Source organism: Aethalodelphis obliquidens, unplaced genomic scaffold, assembly GCF_003676395.1.
Source record: "Aethalodelphis obliquidens isolate GAN/ISIS:26980383/991018 unplaced genomic scaffold, ASM367639v1 scaffold4, whole genome shotgun sequence".
Classification (NCBI taxonomy): Eukaryota; Metazoa; Chordata; class Mammalia; order Artiodactyla; family Delphinidae; genus Aethalodelphis; species Aethalodelphis obliquidens.
In genome coordinates, this window is record NW_020837948.1 from 76919512 (window position 1) to 76941632 (window position 22121).

The 22121-nt window shown below is 39.7% G+C and overlaps 1 protein-coding gene and 1 long non-coding RNA gene across 3 annotated transcripts in view; one reads left to right on the forward strand and one right to left on the reverse strand.

Moving 5' to 3' along the window:
• ITGA2 (integrin subunit alpha 2) overlaps positions 1-22121 on the reverse strand; it is a 106983-nt gene that overhangs the window by 4080 nt on the left and 80782 nt on the right. Inside the window, exons 18-29 of the mRNA XM_027101133.1 lie at positions 21360-21470; positions 20686-20768; positions 18672-18813; positions 17262-17354; positions 16210-16286; positions 16040-16123; positions 12665-12767; positions 11070-11180; positions 9992-10096; positions 7812-7925; positions 3004-3093; positions 188-304 (exon numbers count right to left, since the gene is read on the reverse strand). Coding sequence (XP_026956934.1) covers positions 188-304; positions 3004-3093; positions 7812-7925; positions 9992-10096; positions 11070-11180; positions 12665-12767; positions 16040-16123; positions 16210-16286; positions 17262-17354; positions 18672-18813; positions 20686-20768; positions 21360-21470 — 1230 coding nt within the window. The remainder of the gene's footprint in view (positions 1-187; positions 305-3003; positions 3094-7811; positions 7926-9991; positions 10097-11069; positions 11181-12664; positions 12768-16039; positions 16124-16209; positions 16287-17261; positions 17355-18671; positions 18814-20685; positions 20769-21359; positions 21471-22121) is intronic.
• On the forward strand, positions 12760-16807 carry LOC113617560 (uncharacterized). Of its 2 annotated transcripts, none has more exons than XR_003431698.1 (3): positions 12760-13548; positions 15156-15321; positions 16118-16807. It is a non-coding gene; the product is annotated as an uncharacterized LOC113617560 (long non-coding RNA). The 2 variants fall into 2 exon arrangements; XR_003431699.1 differs by having other exon boundaries at positions 12760-13281.

Consider the following 22121-nt stretch of genomic DNA (forward strand, 5'->3'; position numbering starts at 1 on the left):
AAGGAGATAAAATCCTTACTGATTGTTTTCAAGAACATGAGTGAGAATTTGCAAATAAACTTGCATTTCCTTTTTTCTTATGATAGACGAGGAGGTACCATATAAAACAGGTTTGCTCTGTGATAAGGAAATTCAAGACAGAGGTCTTCAGGACCCCTGTATCTTTTAAATATGAAACATTTCTTACCTTCCATAAAACTGCAACCAGAGCTAATAACAAAAGGATTCCAGCGATTGCACTTCCTACTATAACTCCGGTTGGTACTTCAGCTTTCTCGTGGGGTTTCATTATGGTAATGGGAATCTGTAAGTGTATATACAAAACAATTGCGTTAATTTTAGCACTGAAAAAAAGTGAGATGGTCAGATCCTCTAATTTTATAAGTGACGGTCTGGAAAGGGGATGTGACTTCCTCACGATCACATTCCTCAGTTAAATACTGTACAGTACAATCTCGAGAGAAAATGCTCCTGCAAATACAGGCAAGGCATGCAAGTCTTCCCATTTCCTTCCTTTAACTGCACTGCATCAGTATTTAGTGGTTATGTCATCTCTGACAGTCTCAGATGCTTTAATCACTTATGAAACTTGGAACTTTAGCTTCTGGCATCCAGCCTCATCATCAAGTGAAAGCATTTGGAACCCAGTCTTGGGGAGGAGAGTCAAAAAATTAACAACACAAATCCCTTGTGATTAAACAGTAACAACAACAACTACTTTGAATTGGGCTCCTAAAATGTTGATTTACTTGATACGGATTGTTAACAAGTAGAAGTAATGTCTCAGGGCTCAAGGTGACCTTTTCAGTGATAAACTGCCCTTGAGGTTACACATGATTCTTAACGTCCACTTCCTGGCAGTCTTTGTGGCTTTGTAATAGCACGGCTGCCGTAAGAGTTCTAACAATAAAACTGTATATTCTTTTTTTGTTGTTTTAATTGGGGAAAGAATCACAACCATTTTTAAAGAGTTAATTTTGGAGCCAAACAAGGGGAGAAAACCTAACTTATTTACTTGATTTAACACTGAATTACAGTGGCAGATAAGCTGCTTTTCACCACAGAATTTATGAGTTGGGCTAAACTTGAGTCTGGCCTTTTGGTGACTATATTTCTTCTCATTTGGATTTTTAAGAGCTAAACTAAGGCTTTATAAATTTAGGAATAAAATAACTAGACTCATGTAGTTCACTGCTTAGTGGCAGTCATATCCTTACTTCTCTCTATTCTAGAACTTCCTAATCCAGGCTCCATGGATCTTTAGGGAACTATGAGTACATGATTTTTGTGTCAGCTTTTTAAGTGGGCTTGGAATTCAAATAAATTTAAGAATCACTTGTCTACCTATAGGGATAGGTCAATTTATTATTTGGATTCCAAAATATAATTTTAAAATTTATTTAATTTATTTGGATTCAAAAAATATTTTTATAGACACAAGTAATAGTTGGCCTCGGGCTTCCCTGGTGGTGCAGTGGTTGAGAGTCCGCCTGCCGATGCAGGGGACACGGGTTTGTGCCCCAGTCCAGGAAGATCCCACATGCCGCGGAGCGGCTGGGCCCGTGAGTCATGGCCGCTGAGCCTGCGCGTCCGGAGCCTGTGCTCCGCAACGGGAGAGGCCACAACAGTGAGAGGCCCACATAGCGCAAAAAAAAAAAAAAAAAAAAAAAATAGTTGGCCTCTATTACTTATCAATATTGCTCAGAGAAAACCATGAAAAGAAAAATCTCCCAAAAGGTTCACTGAAATTGTTAACTTGAATTTTTAATTAATGCATTTATTTAATACTGCTTTCTAAAAAAACCCAGATTTCAGCAGAGGTCCAGGTATTGTCTGAACACTACATTTTTCTGAAATGAACTTTTAAAATATCTATAGTACTTCCCCCCTCCCGAGGCTTAGTTCATAGCACTCTGAATTTGAAGGCCACGTTTCCTTTGGCTCCGTTTCTGATTTTCCGCACCCCAGCCTCTGAAGAGAAGGTGCGGGCCTTCGCTGATAGTCCTAAACCAGAAGCAGAGCAGCATCCTCTGTGTGGCATCATTTTTGCTGGGGCAATAGTGGGACAGCAGGGCTGTGAGCTCCACTCTCAGGCATCGAGAGAGGTCCAGAGTTCACAAGGCCATTGGCTTTTTAGCCAAGTCCATAGACTGCAGCAGTGGACTAGTGGCCTGGGGCCAGCTGCCAAGCTGTCCTTGGGGCGGAGCCTTGAACTGGCTTCCAATTCCTAACAAAAGCGTTGGGAGGAAGATGCCCAGGGCTCTGCCAGCAGATTAGCTGAGCATGGAAATCCTGCTATATCTGAATATGGCATATTCTAACCAGAGTTCCAGTGCAAAGGAAGGTTGTCCCGTGCCAGCTCTTGGAACAGTGAGCCTTTGTTTTCTGTGAACGTACATTTCTTTGCCAAACGCTTTTTTTTTTTAAATCAAGAGAAGCATTTATAGTTTTCTAGACTGAAGATCTAATGAATGAATGGATGTTTCACAGTGTCAGTGTCTAGTTTTAAGGAGTACTGCTAAAAACAAGTAAAAGCCCTCTAATAAATGCCTTATTTATTAAGCACACTTAAGCACTTTCAAAAATGCTCTAAAATACTATGTATGATTCAAAGGAGCATAACTTAGATTTCATGGCCGAGGATGTAAACTGCTTTGTATAAGCATGAGCAGAAAGGAGGAGCCATGGTGCTGGTTGACGCCTGGAGCAGGGAGGAGGGAGCCACAGCAAGATGGGGCCCCTTGTGCCTCCTGTCAGATCATCACTTCTGATCCAGCTTTGCCAGCGTGGGCACGAGGGGGAGGGCAAGTACACCAGGGGCCTTTTTTGAGTAGCAAACAAACACCCTTATCAAAAGCTCAGCATGATAAACATTAGCCTTTCAGAGTTTCAGTAAGATACTTCTATATACATGTAGATGCGAACGTGACCGTTGTAAATGGTCAGAAATGGAATGCCCGTCAGAGACTCCAGTGCCCACAGGTAGGGATGTGATGCACTCACCGTGACGGTGTTTTCTTCGATCGCATATATCTGAGGGTTATAGGTGTCGATTTCTGCTGCTGCCGTCAGCTGTACTGTCTGAAAAGTCGACTGGAACATAAGAAGAATAAAGAGTATATTTTATCCTAGCAGAAGTTAATGTATAAAACTTGGCACGTTCCTTATTTATGTTCTTGTGGAAAGTGACAAGAGCAAATGCCAACTCTGAAGACTCAAGCATCTGCGTGTGCTTAAATCGCCGATATGCTGGGACCCCATGTGGGAACTTAAACCGTGCGGGTGACTGGGCCCTGCCGTAGCAAATTAAACGAAGTCTCTTCTTTTCCAATTTGGATTCATTTCCTTTTCTTCTCTGATTGCTGTGGCTAAAACTTCCAAAACTACGTTGAATAAGAGTGGTGAGAGTGGGCAACCTTGTCTTGTTCCTGATCTTAGTGGAAATGGTTTCAGTTTTTCACCACTGAGGATGATGTTGGCTGTGGGTTTGTCATATATGGCCTTTATTATGTTGAGGAAAGTTCCCTCTGTGTCTACTTTCTGCAGGGTTTTTATCATAAGTAGGTGTTGAATTTTGTCAAAAGCTTTCTGGCCTAACCCTAAATGTAAGGCCAGAAACTATCAAACTCTTAGAGGAAAATATAGGCAGAACAATCTATGACATAAATCACAGCAAGATCCTTTTTGACTCACCTCCTAGACAAATGGAAATAAAAACCAAAATAAACAAATGGGACCTAATGAAACTTAAAAGCTTTTGCACAGCAAAGGAAACCATAAACAGGACCAAAAGACAACCCTAGAATGGGAGAGAAAATATTTGCAAATGAAGCAACCGACAAAGGATTAATCTCCAAAATTTACAAGCAGCTCATGCAGCTCAATAACAAAAAAACAAACAACCCAATCCAAAAATGGCCAGAAGACCTAAATAGACATTTCTCCAAAGAAGATATACAGATTGCCAACAGACACATGAAAGGATGCTCAACATCACTAACGTTAGAGAAATGCAAATCAAAACTACAATGAGATATCATCTCACACCAGTCAGAATGGCCATCATCAAAAAATCTACAAACAATAAATGCTGGAGAGGGTGTGGAGAAAAGGGAACACTCTTGCACTGCTGGTGGGAATGTCAATTGGTACAGCCACTATGGAGAACAGTATAGAGGTTCCTTAAAAAACTACAAATAGAACTACCATATGACCCAGCAATCCCACTACTGGGCATATACCCTGAGAAAACCATAATTCAAAAAGAGTCATGTACCAAAATGTTCATTGCAGCTCTATTTACAATAGCTAGGAGATGGAAGCAACCTAAGTGTCCATCATCGGATGAATGGATAAAGAAGATGTGGCACATATATACAATGGAATATTACTCAGTCATAAAAAGGAATGAAATTGAGTTATTTGTAGTGAGGTGGATGGACCTAGAGTCTGTCATACAGAGGGAAGTAAGTGAGAAAGAGAAAGACAAATACCGTATGCTAACACATATATATGGAATCTAAGAAAAAAATGTCATGAAGAACCTAGGAGTAAGACGGGAATAAAGAGACAGACCTACTAGAGAATGGACTTGAAGATAAGGGGGGGGGAAGCGTAAGCGGTGACAAAGCAAGAGAGTGGCATGGACATATATACACCACCAAACGTAAAATAGATAGCTAGTGGGAAGCAGCTGCATAGCAAAGGGAGATCAGCTCAGTGCTTTGTGACCATCTAGAGGGGTGGGATAGGGAGGGTGGGAGGGAGGGAGACGCAAGAGGGAAGAGATATGGGAACATATGTATATGTATAACTGATTCACTTTGTTATAAAGCAGAAACTAACACACCATTATAAAGCAATTATACTCCAATAAAGATGTTTAAAAAAAAAAGTCTCTGGGGGGTGGGGTTTAGATACCAGCTGGTTAAAGCGTCTCTCCCGGTAACTCTAACTTGTAAACAGGGGTGAAAAACAAGGGTTTAGAAACGAAGTTTTTAATTGGGAAAGATCATAGTTTAGGTTTTTAAAAACAACGAAGTTTGTGACATGAGAGAAAATTGAAAACTTGGTGTTTTTAAATATTTACCTGAATCACAAAACAATGTGAAATCAGATTCAAAAGGAAGAGAATTTCTCTTCTGGGTACACATGTGTATGTGTAAAATAATACTGTTTAAAGGCCATGCATGTCAGTGGCAGACATCCTAAACCTTGTGTCCGTGCTAGATAACATGAGTAATAATTTCAGCTTTCCTAATCTAAGCATTTTTATAAAAAATACTGGATTGGGGGCAGGCATATAGGAAGGACATACATTTTATGCTGATGTTATTAGTAACCTCCAAAAATGAAATAATTTTACATGCATTCCTGAATCTAGTTACAGAAAAATAATCTTTTTTTCAGTGGATACATTACTGATGTGTATATTGTTTTCTCTATAATCAAGTATTGGGACTGACACTACTTCGAGATGGAATACAATGCCCAGATCTGAGAACTGCCTTCACATGATCTGGCTACTAGGATTTAGTTTTTGTGGTTACTAGGGCACATAATTCAATACACTCCATGAGGTAATTTGCTAAACTATATCTAGGAGCCAGAAAGAGAGAATGCATATCCAAAAAGTGAGCAATTTATTTCCTTTCCACTGGCTCAGTCTCTGATTAGCCTTAATTTTCTCAAGATGGAAGATTGCAGTAGAAGTTAACCCTGATCACTGGTGTCTCAAACATACATTATTTGGGGAACATTAGGAGTATTGATGATGGTTTAAATTTAAAAAGGAGTAACAGTTAAGTGAATGTTCTTACTTAATAGTCCCTGCAGACTAGAGATGAAAGAATTTCCTTACAACACTGATATATCTGCCCTCCTAAGTCTGGCCCTTTGCACGGGTACGCAGTATCCTGCAGGGTTAACAAGTAACGGTAGGGGTACCATGCACACCCAGGAGATTGAAGTCACACACCTGCTGGCATTCAACAAGCCTTTTCCTTACAAAGGGCAACCAACAATGCCACTGATTTGGAAGCCTGAGCAATCACTTTGTGATGAAATTACTTGACATGTTGACTTGCACTGCCTCAGAAAAAGGGCAAAAGGTAGTATATTCATGGGCTCTAATACAGGCAGTATGATTCGTATTTCAGACTGGATCTCCTAGATGGTCTGAGAACATCCACTGTTGAAATGGTTCAAAACAAGGTGGGGATAAACATTTGACCTTTCATGAAGGAGGAAGATGTGTAGGACATGATATGCAATAACTCTCATGGGTGTTTTTCAGCTTAACTATCATAATAACCATGTTGAAAAAGTATAAATAATACACTTCTTCAGAATTTTGCTTCCAGAAATGAAACTGCTGCTTCTGAAAACCTTGGGGAAGGTACTATAAAAAGTCTTACAGTTAAAATGATGTAGCTTTAAACAAACTCAAGAAAAACCAGATGCTTTTTACAGAGCCGGGGTGATTGCCTTTTGATTTGCAACAGTGAGTTTTCCTTCCCAGCTGGCAAAGGTTACTATGAAAACATTTGTTCCTCAAATCCAAGGAGCCAAGATCCAATGGGTAAAACTGAGCGCCAAACTGCAGCAGCTGGGATGATGGTATAACTGCCTGCTTTGCAGTCTTACAGGACTTAGAGGCATCCTGAAGGCTTGAAAGCAAATGCAACTAAGAAGAGAACCAAATAAAGGCAAACAAGGAGAAAACCCAACTCCTCACTCCTCCACTTCTCTAGTTTTTCACCTGCCTTTCACCATTCCTCTTTCTACTGTGTCTTTATCGAAGAATATTGCTTATATTTTGGTTCCGGGGCCAAGTTCGGAGGGAGCCAAGTTCTCTGATGTGACATAGAACTCCATAGCAGGGAGGGGTTTGTTGGAGAGATCATGAAGTGGTTAGAAAATAGGGAATAGGGTACGGTTGGTAAGCACCTTGAAGACTGATTTATGCGTTTAAAAAAAATTCACTGTGAGCCACAAGGCCCCCTGGAGGTTTCAAACTAATTTCTGTTTTGCTGCCTCGATCACAGCCAGTGTTAGTAAAATGAACAGCTCGCCGCTTATGTAGTCAGACTTAAGGAGCTCTGTCCATCCTTACTCTTCCCGTGCCAGACTGACATTCTGGCTACCGAAATCTCTGCTGAAAGCAGGTATCACTACTGCCAAGTCACACCTGCCAATTGGAAAAACACTCTGACATTGTTCTGGCACATTCCTCAAACTTGTGAGACTGAAATGACTTAAAAAAAACTGTAAGCACACTGGGGCTTTCACCAGAGAAGGGATTAAAAACAGGAGAGCAGAGTGGTTACACCTGGCTCTAATAGAGGAGGATGGATTCTTAGGTTAGATTCATCTACCAGGTAGTTTGAGATCAATCAACAGTCACCTGGGAGCACAGGGAATGGAGGCGCTTTGACCTGGGTGTGGTGGAGACCATAAGTCAGAAAAGTCAAGAGCAGGGGGAGGAAGACAGAGCAGGTGGCCCACTGCACCCCAGGCAGCTGAGGGGATCCTGACACCATTTCCAGAGATTCTGCTCTAGTAGGTTGGCATGGAGTCTAAGAAGCAGATGCTTTACCAGCAGCCCAGGTGATTCTGAGGCACAGCCAGGTTGGGCAAGCTTTGGAAAGGGATGGAAGCACACTGCCTTCCAAGGTAAGACTGCTCTGGGTCACTGGGCACGGCTGACATTAGTCAGAATGCTGATTTTGTCAGAGGGCGCGACCTTATTGACGGTGAAGGCTTATGTTTCAATGCTATCAATGAGCCGAATAAACAAAGCTGATACTTACTACTGCGAAAGTCCCGTTCCAGATTCTGGTAGACACATTAAGGAAGTATTCTCCTTTCACCTGAAGGTCTTTCAGCCAGCAGGTGATGTTACTACATGAAGCGGTTCTGCAGTTCTTTCAGGTTGGAGTCAAGGGTAAAAGAAGAGAGAGTTAGTACAAGCTTTAAAAAATAAACACCAAAATTTTACAAAGACAGATAAAACCCAGTACTGGGAAGGAGCTAAGGAAATGAGCAATCTCATGAACTAGTAGTAGTAGTTACAACCCTCCTTCTGGAGATTTTAGCACTTTGCCTCGAAATGTAAAAAGTGCATGTCCTTCGCCCCTGCCGCTGCCCATCTGTGTGGAAGGCCTCAGGAGATAATAAGTGTGTGCAGAAGAGTACAGCAGGCCTGTGTATTGAACTACTGTTTATCAGAGTTAAAGAGAAACAACAACCCTCGCCAAGACTGTTAATCAACTATAGTGTAAGATTAAAAAAAAACTCCAAGGACTAAACAATCCGTGTTTATCAACAGTGTACTAGTTAAGTAAATTACTGAGTATACACACACAAAATGTAGTACAACTTAGTCAGTAACCTCATGATACAGATGCATTCCTTGAATTTTAAAAAAGTTGTCAGGAAAAGAGTCAGTGGTTGCCAAGAGTTAGGGGGGAAGGAGGGATGAATAGGGGGAGCACAGAGGAGTTTCTGGGCAGTGAACTATTCTGCACCCCGTAATTGTGGATCCATGTCATCATACGTCCATCCAAACCGATAGAACACGCATCCAGGGTAGCCTAACGTAAACCATGGGCTTTGGGTAATTATGATGCGTCAGTGTAGGTTCATCAATTGAAACAAATGTACCACTCTGGGCGGGGGGGGGCTGGTTCATAGTGTAGGAGGCTGTGGGTAAGTGGGGCAAGAGGTATATGGGAAATTTCTGTAATTTAAACTCAATTTTGCTGTGAACCTAAAATTGCTCTAAAAATAAAGCCTATTAAAAGATCTGTGACATATCGGCCAATGAAAAAAGGCAGCTTGGTCCATTTATGTAACAGTGTACATGTGCTTATATGTAGGTTAATGATTAGAGGTAAGGAAGAATGTTCATAAATGTTAAGTGGCCCGCTGTTAGATTTCTGGAGAACTTTAGTGTTTTCTTTGTTTTTCGTCTTATGTTTCCTCTATATTGTTCACAGAAGTTGCCTTTTTTACAAAATCAAAACATTTTCATACCCTGAGATGAGTTTCTCCTGAGCATTTTTACATACCTCTGTTCACATTTAGACCACATTTGCACTGTAATTACACTATAGTTACTTAAATAAGAAACTGTTCATTCTGTTTTCCCATCCTTCATGAAATAAAATAATTGCAATAAAAGAAAAACAGGAGAATTTCAATGTTGTTCATAGGGGAGAACTGAGGTTGGGTTAGGTTTTACTGTTTACTAAATGTTTGCTTATTTGAATACTTCATATGTGCCAAGCGCCATGCTAGATGCTAGACAAGTGTCTTTCCCAAAATAGTGGCATAACTCTCGAGCAGGAGATGAGAAAATATTGAAAACAGAGAAGGGTGGTCAGAGAGTCAAATTTAACAGCTCAATAAAAGACGTCAGTGATTATGTGGAGGAGGTGAGGGGGGCTTCACCTCCCACACATGCCCAGCTCCCGCTCAGCTCTTTGCAACGTTTCCACTGTGCACGACACAAAACCAGTTGGACATGGAGTCCTGTTAATATCATGAAATTTGGAACATGTATTTTATAATAATGGCATAAATAATAATTCCAATAACCTAGATTTCAGCTTTTTTTTTTTTTTTTTTTTTTTTGCCATACGCCATACGCGGGCCTCTTACTGCTGTGGCCTCTCCCCCTGCAGAGCACCGGCTCCGGACGCGCAGGCTCAGCGGCCATGGCTCACGGGCCCAGCTGCTCCGCGGCATGTGGGATCTTCCCGGACCGCGGCACGAACCCGTGTCCCCTGCATCGGCAGGCGGACTCCCAACCACTGCGCCACCCGGGAAGCCCATCAGCCTGTATTTTCTTGATTCACACAGATCATCAAAGGCAAAATAGGAAAGTTCTACCACCTGAGGTGGCAGGAAAAAAGAAGTGCCTCAATTTCCAGGTAAAACAAACAATGAATCACTAAAGGAAGTTTTCACCCCATTAACCTGTCCTCACCAGTTCTTTTACATGGCGGAAATTTTCACTCTTGAAAGATACAGAAGAAGATGTCTGTCCTATTTTCAGTGGATTTATTTCGGCTTTGCAACTGATGTCACCAGCCTACAAAGAAGGACATCAAATCAGTCTTAGGAAGCAAGATGGTTTACGATGTTATTTTTTACTCGTTAGGAAATCCTATTGTCACATGTTGGGGCAGGGGAGGGGCTCCCAGGATTCTCTGCACTGTGCTGACCTGGCCACACTTCTGTTCATCACTAATGTAAACCCTGAAGTATTCAGATCCTCCTGGCGTGACTCGATGGCATGGCGCTGGTTCTTGCAGCCCACATGTGATGACACAAATTTGTAATAACAGTTGTCTGTGAGTGGTTTATTTAATTCAGGGTTTTTTCCTGTGGAACAGTTTAGGATTTTGCTTTCCTGTGGTCACCTATAAACAGCGCAGAAGTAACACTGCTGTAGCATTAGCTAAGTGCTAGACCACGGCTGAGCCACTGTCAGGGGTTTGCCTACAGCATCCCTGTAGCCGGAGGGCTTTTAGAGAAATACCCAGAGGGCTTTTAAAGAAAAACACGGGTCCTACAGCCTTAGCCCTGGAGATTCTGATTTAATTGCCTGGGGTAGGTCTGGGCATCACGTATTTAAAAAGCAACCCAGGTGATTAAATGAGCAACCAGGGTTGGCAACTACCAGTTGAAAGTCCAGGCTGGCAGCTTGAAGACCAGCTACTGACTGCAGCTGTGTAGACCAACTACTCTCCCACTATGGGTTCAACCTCTCACTTCCCAGCCAACTAACTTCTCTATAAACAGGGCTCTGACAAAGTCAGATGTTCAGCTGGTCAGGAGGTTTTAATAATTTCTGCCATCTGTACATCCCTAGACTCAGACATTTCTTATAATAATATCCTACTTCTAATATGAAATTAACTGCTTGTTTCCTAGCACCCAGGGTGCATAGGGGTTATCTTTGCAGTTTCTTGTCTGTATGATGCAGACATGACCACCCCCACTTCATGGAACATTTCCGTATGGAAGGTGCACGTTCTTATAGGCAGTTTGGCTGCACGTACCTGGTCCGTGTGCACCCCAGTCAGGTACATCAGCGGGTTCTTGCCTCTGGTGTATTGAGGGATATGGATGATTACAGATGCCATGCTGACTGGAACACTTCCTGTTGTTACCTATGTAGTAAGAACACACTCTGATTGCCGCTACATCATACACACGTTGGAAGGAATGGGATCAATAACCCCAGTGTTGATGAAGGGCAGCTATTAAGTGGTAAGAGTGAGTCCATATGAAAGGGAGTCCTTACTTTATGGTCACTCTTTGGCTCACTGTGTTTTACCTCTTGGAAGAATCTCAACATCTACAGTTTTAACTGGTAAATAATTTGTGACTCAGGAGATGATTAAAAACACCTACCATCTGTGGGTTTGGTCTGCTAGGGCATGAAGTCCCACTCTGCCCCTGACTAGCAGTGTGGCTTGGGCAAGGTACTTCACCTCTTTATGCTTCAGTTTTCTCATTTGTAAAATAAAGGTAATTGGCATATCAGTAGGTATGCACAGATACAGCCTCTGTTCTCGCTGTTGGAAAGTCTGTCCTAATTGTCCAGGGCTCATGCCCTACTGGTTGTTAAACATTTTAAAGAACACTCATAGGAATAATAATCCTATCAATCTCATAACTGATCTGGGAATTAAATGGGTTAACATACATAAAGCACTTCATACAAAGGCGGATACTTATTACATGTTCTCTGAATATTATATACTACTAATTGACTAAATGTTTCATTAAAGAAGTAGTTGCCAAATACCGTGTACATTTTATAAATTCCAATATCTGGATCACAAATCAAGACTCCTTTAAGAACTTTTTAAATCACTGAATTATAGAGTTGCAACCATGTGACAGACTTATAGGAAATGTACAAAAATAAAGTGGTAATGACTAAGGGTGGTGGACGGATTCTTCCCTTTTTATTTTCCAAAGTTCATGCAATGTTATTATAAAATATCATTCTCTCATAAATTCATTTCTCTTTATATAACTGAAAACAAACTTTAAATTTGTACTTTGTACTTTACTAATAGCCAATAGAAACTGATTTTAAAATATTTTTATATACTACTTAGCATGACTGTACAAAATAAATATTTGTATACAAATGGTGAGCTTCTCAAATAGAAGTGGTTTCCAAGGATAAATTGGCATACTGATTATATTTCAGAGACTTTTGTCCATAGTAATATTATTATATTACTGCTCTGTTGATTAATGTGCAACATTTGCTTTCAAAATACATCAATTATCTCTTACCCAGGACACATAACTATGTACAAAGCCCACCTGTTTACTTATCAATGGTCTACCTTAGTAGTTCTCAAAGTATGGCACCCGGACCAGAAGCATCAGCGTCACCTGGGAACTTGTTAGAACTGCACATTGTTAGGTCCACCCCAGACCTTTTGAATCAGAAACACTGGAGATGGAGCCCAGTGACATGTGTTTTAACAAGACTCCAGGTGATTCTAATGCGTGCTGAAGTTTGAGAACCACTGGTATATTTCAACTTCTTTTTACTTTCTTCTTCTCCTCCTGCCCTCATTTTTTTACCCCCTTTCTCTTGATTTTCCATTCTTATGTCAGATTTACCAACCTTAATGAAGAAGATGAATTTTGGACCAATATCTTCGAAACTGTTCACAATAGAAGGAATATTCCCATCCGAGGAGACTTCATAAAAATTTATGTTGGTAGATCTGTTGGATGATGTTTGTAAAGCCGAACATTTTAGTTATGCTATTGTTCTTGAAGTTTAATATTTCTTTTATCTAAATATCTTCTAGCTTATTTTACAAGTGAAAGAGTTTACATTTAGGTACAAAACGTTAAATGAAAACAAATGCTTATTATGGACTTATGATCCAGTTATACATTTCTAAGGCTAAAACAAGTTCCTTTCAAAACATATCCCTTAATGATCACTCTGCTGAGATTCTTTGTGTTATATGTGTATCAGTTGTAAAGTTTCTAAAATAAGTACAAATGTATTAAGAATTTGTAGTGAAACTCTTCTCAAGATATTATATCTTGACAGGTATGTCAAGATATATTGACAGGTGTGTTAATATAGTGGACACTTGGTCCTTATTGATTGGATGAATGGATTTATAAGGCAGAGGATTTTCCACTTGGTATGATGGCTGAAATACCATGATAAGATATCGGGCATTAGCTCCTACACTACTCATCACTGGACGCCTGTGAAACGGGGTATACATTTTATTTATTATTCCTTCTCCCTGTCTTCCCTAGTTCCAAACCAGCTCTGACACTTTGGTCTGAATTGGGGTTGGTCAGTCTGTTTCCACCACTGACCATACAGACCATCTCTAAGGTGGCTGACCCAGGAGTTTTATTAGACTAGGCCTAGAGGCACTGGCCTAATTGGACTTCTTTGCTTGGGGCTGCTGAGTAGGGTTTGCAAGTGAAGTGATGACCAGGCCAGAGGGAACCCCACAGGACCACTCAGACTGGAAGGTAACTGAATACCATTCCCTCTCTTCACTCATTTCTGGGAATCTGAGGATGGATTTCAACTAGGGTAGCTTCATTGAGGGGTGGAGGGTAGATAGCAGGGATGGGAGTCTGAGAAGCAATATTTATTCCCAACAGAATTTATCCTAACTACAGGATGTTGATTCTATTTCCTTAAAAAAAAAAAAAAATTGGACTGGATATTTTCTGAGATAGAGTTGTTTGGTTTCTTTACTGAAAATCTTGCCTTTTTCTTTTTTTATGCCTTAGAATTTTTTCCCAAATTCTCAAAAGGAAAATATGCCATAGGGACTTAAATAGATGTAGTATTTGTCAAGGTTATGCCTATGAGAGGAAACAATGATTTGTCAGCCTTACATGGAAAATGGGAAAATGGACTAGGATTTAAAACAGAAAGCCTGACCCCAATAAAAATTAATTACAATAAAAGAAAATAAAACAGAAAGTCTGGCTGTGTGTCCATGAATTATTCCCTTTGCCTTCCAGAAGATCTTTGTGTGAGCCCCTAAGTATGGCCAGTTTTTAAATTGATTAATATGCTCTGTTTTTGCATTTTAAAGAGATCCAGTATTTTTCCATGTTACTTAAGTGCTCCTTCAGTTACTTAAATATTGATCAATATATTTATATTAGCAGTTAGCTATACTAGGCGGATCTTGTTTTAGAAGTAATTCTACTGTCATCTATTTCCATCCATCATATTTGCACAAAATAATTACACACTTAGACAGTATCAAAGTGATTCCTAAGGGATATACTCAATAATTGGGTAGGACTTGTTTTCAAAAAAAGTAAACTCTGTGTGTGTGTGTGTGTGTGTGTGTGTGTGTGTGTGTGTGTGTGTGTATGATGCATATATCCTGGTAGATAAATAAACCCTGTATCTGGAAGGTATTCTGAAAACAGTCAAGTTAGTCATCTACAAAATGACCAGAGGAGATGCGGAGGGATGACTTCACTTTTCGTTGTGTACGTTTCTGTCATGTTTGGATTTTCTATCCATGTACATTTAATATCTTTTTTTACAAAAGACATTAAGAGAAATTACCTGAGAGGCAGGATTAGGAGCCACTTTAGCTTTAGTCTTTATAATTCTCCATACTTTTTTTAACTGCATGATATAATTAAAAGAATATGAGAATGTCTGAGAATCCAATTTACCATCACAAAAAATACATAGCTAAGATGTTAGTAAAAGTGAAGTCCCACTTCAGTATTTTATTTATTTCATCTTAAAATACCTGAAAAAATTGGCCATGGTGGGAGAATGGAATTAGAAAAAGGCTCTATTAACAAAAAGCATTTAGGATGAGAAAGAAGCATTAAAGGTAGGAAGAAAAAGAATCAGGTAATGTGGTGCTATCAATCTCTTTGGCTGCATCTGTTTTCAGTTACTTATTTTAGCAGCTGAGGGCCCTTTGAAATCTGCAGTTACTGAATAATTTTTCAGGGATGGATGACTTGGGCTATACTTCGTTTCTGCTTTTGCTGTTTGCAACTCACTCGATAAGGAAGCATTCTTTTCATCTTCGCTCATGTGTCTCTAGCTCTAGACATAATGACATATTTTCCTTTTTGTTTTTGCTCAGGGATCTGTTGGATGATCTACATATTCCATGCTGTAGGGGCTGGAGTGATGTTAGAGAAATCTGCGGTCACTGGACACTTTGAAGTGTGGCTCCTTGGGGATACGCTGCTGCGTGTTTTCCAGGGGTCACTGATCTGTGCTGCGAAGCTGCCTCAGTGTTTCAGCAGGTAGAGAACTCTGGTTCCCAGGCTCGGAAATGGGTGTCCCCTGCAGCCTGTGTACCTGCATAGCTGTGCCCCAATGTGTCTGTGCCCATGAACCCACTTCCCTTCTCGAAGGTGATCCCATAGCACCTGTGGTGTCTATACGTTATTCACCTCTCAAGACACAGGTCTCTGAACAATTCAAGATAACTGGTATCAACTAGTACCATTTTGAAACATGCCTAATTTTCTCCTGGTTGGAAGAAACCCCTCATCTGCTATGCCAGGAATTTTCCAACCAGAAACTAATTTTCTGTAACTAGATTCAGTATTTGTGTTTGGGGCTTCAACGTCCAGGAGTGGGGACATTGCTTGAGATCTCACGTGGACAGTAGGACACAGGCGTGGAGAAGGAAGTGGTGGCAGCTCCTCGGGGCCCTGCGAGTTCTGCTTTGACAGCTTGTCCGAGGGCCTGCGGGGGAGTTTCCCTTGGCATGTGACAGAGGATTATTCCTTTGTCTTTCTGGTGTTGCTCTTAGTCAATAAACCTAAAGGGTCCCTCAAGATTCCCCTAGGCACCAGTTTGTCCCTGGACTTCTGTTTTAGTTGACAAGGAGGAAATATTTTAATTCAAATTCCCCAGTTAAGAATGAGCATATAGAGGACTTGTTCAGTCATGAACCAAATATGTTAAGAGCCAGAGTGATGTCCATGTTCACAGGCTGCCCACTGTTTGACCTACCTTGTTATGTGAATTTCGGCATCATACAGCAGAGAGAGTTTGAAGTTGACTGAATTATCTGCCTTGTTTTCCTCGTAGCTTTCACTATTGAAAGGAACATGAGGAAATTACTGAAAGAGAAATATTAGAAAAGCCTCCCATCATTAATTCATGACTTCATCATGTTTTACCTTAAGGCTTGGAAACTGACAGAGGCCTGATTCTGAAGGTTTTGAAGATTGAAGTCGAAGTTAATAGTGAAAGTCACCTATACACAAAATGAAAATTCATCAATCTATGACGCTTTGTGCTCCGGGACCAACATGAAAAAAAAAAGTGGCCCATAAAAGTAAACTCACTCCCATTTGATTCTGAATTTTATAAACCTTAAGCTTTATAATTTGTAGAATATCTATGTATTTGTCCACCTTGCCTTACCTTCAGAATAGAACTGAATTCACCTGACATATATATACAACACATCACAGGCACTTACACTTATCTGAATTTGAAGGCTTTGTGCTGATGTAAAATTTGCTTACCAGGGGTTAAAAATGATATCCATGACTCTGTAAAGCACTTTGACCAGTGTTGGTCAATGTGTTCAGAAATAAAGAACTTTCTATATCATGTGTGCCTTTGGGAATGAACTGCACAGGGGAAAATCCCACTTTTATTAATAACTTAAAACATGCAGATATTTAAAAACTTCCTCTAAATATGCAGGCAACGTTGATAGTCAAATGGATAAAGAAGATGTGGCACATATATACAATGGAATATTACTCAGCCATAAAAAGGAACGAAATTGGGTCATTTGAAGAGATGTGGATGGACACAGAGACTGTCATACAGAGTGAAGTGAGTCAGAAAGAAAAACAAATATCGTATATTAACGCATATATGTGGAACCTAGAAAAATGGTACAGATGAACCGGTTTGCAGGGCAGAAACTGAGACACAGATGTAGAGAACAAACGTATGGACACCAAGGGGGGAAAGCGGCGGGGCAGTGGTGGTGGGATGAATTGGGAGATTGGGATGAACATATATATACTGATGTGTATAAAATCGGTAACTAATAAGAACCTGCTGTATAAAAAATATAAATTAAAAACAACACATGCAGGCAGTTATTTTGTGGTGCCTATCAAATGACGATACCTAATAAAGATGGTTCATTGGTTAACACCGATGGCAAGGAGGGGTCAGCATGGATTTAAAGATAAAATGCAAGGTGTACCTGTTGTTCCCTTTTTAAAGCAGGGTAGCCCACATTGCAGGTAACAGACTTCTGAGATGAAGCAATCTGGCATGTCACTTCTGTCCCATCAACCTGAATGAGACCAAGGAAACAATTATCAATTAGTATGCAATGTGTGTATGCGCACACACATACATGCTGAAGGATGTATAAACCACCTGGAAATTCCAGCAGAAAGGTTGGTTCACACCAAGACTTGAAAATTTTATATGAATTGTCCAAGTGGCTAACATACTATTTTTTTTTTTTTGCGGTACGCGGGCTTCTCACTGTTGTGGCCTCTCCCGTTGCGGAGCACAGGCTCCAGACGCGCAGGCTCAGTGACCATGGCTCACGGGCCCAGCCACTCCGCGGCATGTGGGATCTTCCCGGACTGGGGCACGAACCCGTATCCCCTGCATCGGCAGGCGGACTCGCAACCACTGCGCCACCAGGGAAGCCCCTAACATACTATTTTTTATTGCTAAGCAGGACACCCAACAAGACAAAGGAGAGGTCAAATACTGGAATTTTACCCAGAAATAAATCATATTTCTTACATTTTAGAAGCACAAAATAACTTTAATCCACTATTTAGAAATGCTGTCTTTAATGAATACTTTTCTCTCAGTATATTTTCAAAGTTGTAGTTTCAAGAGAAAGACAAATACAGTTTTTGTTTATACCTTAAATAATTTAAAGAATCATTTTAGTTTTCCTCAGGATTTTTTCTCTTTAAAATAAGTTGTCATTTGGCACAAGAAATTTAAACACTTAAGTCAGAATAGGTTTAGAACACTAAATCTATTAAGTTCACATTGACTTTAAACTGGATGAAACTATTTTTTAATCCTTTCATCAAACAGTGAATTTGGAAAATCTCAGCTTTTTCCTTCTCTCCTTTTCACTGCTTGGTGGCAGAGGAGGGACCAGAGGGACATTCATGGGCAAGTGTGTTCCTGCTATAGCGATCAAGTCAACATGATTAACTGATCTCATTGGAATGCGGCATCTTGGCAGCAGCAAGACCTGTGGTTACTAAGCTCTGGCTGAGCTGTGGGACTCTAATTTCTCAGAGCAAGTGCAGCTCCCAGCATCTGTGCGGCACCGAGGAAGCCTCATCACACAGATGGCTTGAGGAGAGTTTATGGTAGAGTCTGGCTACTACTGCCAAGTGTCAGGGCAAAGGAAAACTGACCCAAGCTGTGAAGCAGAATTGGTCTAGATACACAGCCAGGATATGTCCCCAAGTGGTTCAACTAGTTGGGAGCCACAAGTCAGGACTGATCATGCTCAGGGTTAAGGTGTTTCTTCAGAAAACACAGAGGACATGGAGATTTGAGTATAAGGGAGACGGTAATTCACAACAAGTAGGAAACAAATCAGTTAACACAGGGTGCTTTCACATACCGGCATGGACCAGGAAGCAAAAAACAGATTTTCTGAAAAATCAACAACAATCCCACTGTTGTATGCACTTTCCTTTTTGTTTTTCAGTGTTACTGAAAATGTTAACCTTTTGTTTTGGTTGCTGACAATGAAGGGCTGTTGTCTGTTAAAAGTAAAAAGGAGAAAAAGAAAGTCATTACAGTTTTTTTTAAAAAAAGCTAGTATTCAAATACTTTACTCATTAAAAAAAAACTCTTTAGATTTACTATTTAGAAGACTGAGAAAATTGCTTAATAATAAATTATCTTCATAGTAAAATAATATTGACAATGAATGACTAAATGCTACTGGATTTTCTTTTTTGTTGCTTTTAATTACATTGCAGAAAAAAGCACCATCCAAATACAAGTGGTTTTATATTTCTTAGTGTTTTACTTCTATATGGATGAGAGAAATTGAAATTTATGTTTTTATTTAATTTTTTTTTATTGACGTATAGTTGATTTACAATATTATATTAGTTTCAGGTGTACAACATAGCAATTCAATCTTTTCAGAGATTATACTCCATTTAAAGTTATTACAAAATAATGGCTATATTTTGCTGTGCTGTACAATATATGCTTATTACTTATCTATTTTATACATGGTAGTTTGTATCGCTTAATCCCCTACCTCTGTCTTTCCCCTTCCTCCTTCCCTCTGCCCACTGGTAACCACTAGTTTATTATTTTTAACTGTGAGTCTATTTCTGTCTTGCTATATACGTTTCTTTTATTTTTTAGATTCTCTATATAAGTTAGAACATAAAGTATTTGTCTTTCTCTGACTTATTTCATGAAGCGTAATATGCTCTAGGTCCATCTGTGTTTATTACAGGTGGCAGAATTTTATCCTTTCTATGGCTGAGTAATATTCCACGGGCCCAGCCACTCCACAGTATGTGGGATCCTCCCGGACCGGGGCATGAACCCGTGTCCCCTGCATCGGCAGGCGGACTCTCAACCACTGCGCCACCAGGGAAGCCCCAGTTGTTTGGTTTTTTGAGTTGTATGAGTTGTTTATATAGTTTGGATATTAACCCCTTATTGGTCATATCATTTACAAATATTTTCTCCAATTCAGTGGGTTGTCTTTTTGTTTTGTCAGTGGTTTCCTTTGCTGTGCATAAGCCCTTAAATTTAATTAGATCCCATTTATTTATTTTTGCTTTTATTTCTTTTGTCTTAGGAGACAGAAAAAATACTGCTACAATTTATGTCAAAGAGTGTTCTGCCTATGTACTCTTCTAGGAGTTTTATGGTTTCAGGTCCTTACTCCATTTTGTGTTTATTTTTGTATATGATGTGAGAAAATGTTCTAATTTTATTCTTTTACATGTAGCTGTCCAGCCTTCTCAGCACCACTTATTGAAGGGATTGTCTTTTCTCCATTGTATATTCTTGCCTGTGTCATAGACTAATTGATCATAAATACATGGGTTTATTTCAGGACTCTCTATTATGTTCCAATGATCTATATATGTATTTTTGTGCCAGTACCATGCTCTTTTAATTACTGTAGCTTTGTAGCATAGTCTGAAGACACTTCTAACTTTGTTTTTTTTCTCAAGATTGCTTTGACAATTTGGGGTCTTCTGTGGTTCCATATAAATTTTAGAATTATTTGTTCTAGTTCTGTGAAAAATGTCTTGGGCATTTTGATAGAGATTGCATTAAATCTGTAGTTTGCTTCGGGCAGTATGGACATTTTAACAAAATTAATTCTTCCAATCCAAGAGCACAGGATATCTTTCCATTTCCTTGGATCATTTTCAGATTCCTTCATCAATGTTTTATAGTTTTCAGAGTATAGGTCTTTCACCTCCTTGGTTAAATTTATTCCTAGATACTTTGAAATTTAGATTTTAAAGGTTTTTAAGAGTTATAGATGTTTCTTTTATAGAAAAAAATCTCTATAAACATTCACCCAAATGAAGTAATCTAATGTGTCTTTTATTTCTACAGTTTTCACTGAACTTTAAAGGAAAACTTACTGAGCTGCTGGCAGCTGTTGAACATCTAGAACTAGATCAGAGATGCAAACTCCATCATCACCACAATCTTTATAGAAAGGGATCTACAAAAAAGAAAAAATAATCCCAGAAATTTACTCTTGAGTTAAGAAAGCAAATTGTGGAAGAACACATATAGTATTACTCCATTTACATAAAGTTCAAAACCATGCAGAACTAAACAATGTTTTAGGAATATATACATGTTTAGCAACATCAGAAAGAAAAGCATTGATAAATGCAAAATTCAAGATGATGATTTGCTTTAGGGGAACAAGATAAAAGTGGGTATGATGGGGTAGGGAGTGATACAGAGAATTTCAGAGGTATTGGTACCATTTTATTTTTTTTAAGTGGGTGGTGAGCACAAGGTGTTCACTTTATTGTTATTTATTTCTTCAACAAACATTTATTGAGCACCTGTGGTGGGCCAAACACTGCTCAAGGTGCTGGAAATAGAGCAGGGAACAAGGAAAACAAAAATCCCTGCCTTCATGGAAATTACATGCTGGTAAACTTTACATATAAGTAACTGTACTTCAGTTAGAAAATTAACAACTTAAAGGCTATGTCCTAAGTATCCTTCAAACACTAAGGCAGTGACTGTGAAACTTTGTCAGCTAGTCTGAATTCCAAGAAGGGCAAACCACACTTACACTGAAGACCTTGACTGTCTCAGAGTAGGCTTCAAGGGCAGGGTTAGTGCCAGGGTTTTCCAGACTGATGTTCACACACAGATCCAGAGAGCTGACAACATCAGAGGGCTCCTAAACACACACATGCACAGAGTCAGTTGATTAGGGCACGGCAGCTTCAAAACAAGAAAACAACCACAAATGTGTTCATGATTAAGGACACAGTCTACTCTCAATCATGCAGAATAGCTCTGTTTTGAATTTTCAAGGGTCTTGCTTCTTCACTTCTGTTCTAAGTCTGCTCTTAGCCTCTCCACTTCTAAGAGACTTAAAAACCTGGGCTCAGTAAAAATTTGAAGCAATAATTCTTAGTTAAGCTCATCAGTAATCTCATTATTTATACACAAGTAATTATCAATATTTAGATGAGATGTCCAGTTTTAAATGCTCAGAAGACCCCTCTGTCATTACCAAGCTCTGGGGCTGTTGGCCATGTTCTTCCAATTCCTATTGCCAAGACTTATGGAGTCCTTAGGTGTCCTGACCAAATCTCTGGAAGAGAATATTAGGACCTACAAGGCAAAGAAGTGCCCAGGGTTGGCTGTCAGGAATGGACAAGGAGACTCCCTTCCTTAGAACCTAACTTTAGTCTACAAAACCAGATAAAGTGTTTCCCACACTTCAAACCAAGCTCCCCAGCTTCTGGCCTAGCTGACTGTTAGTTGCTGAACTGCTCTTTGCACATTGAAGATGATGCACGTATCACTCTACAGACATTAAAAC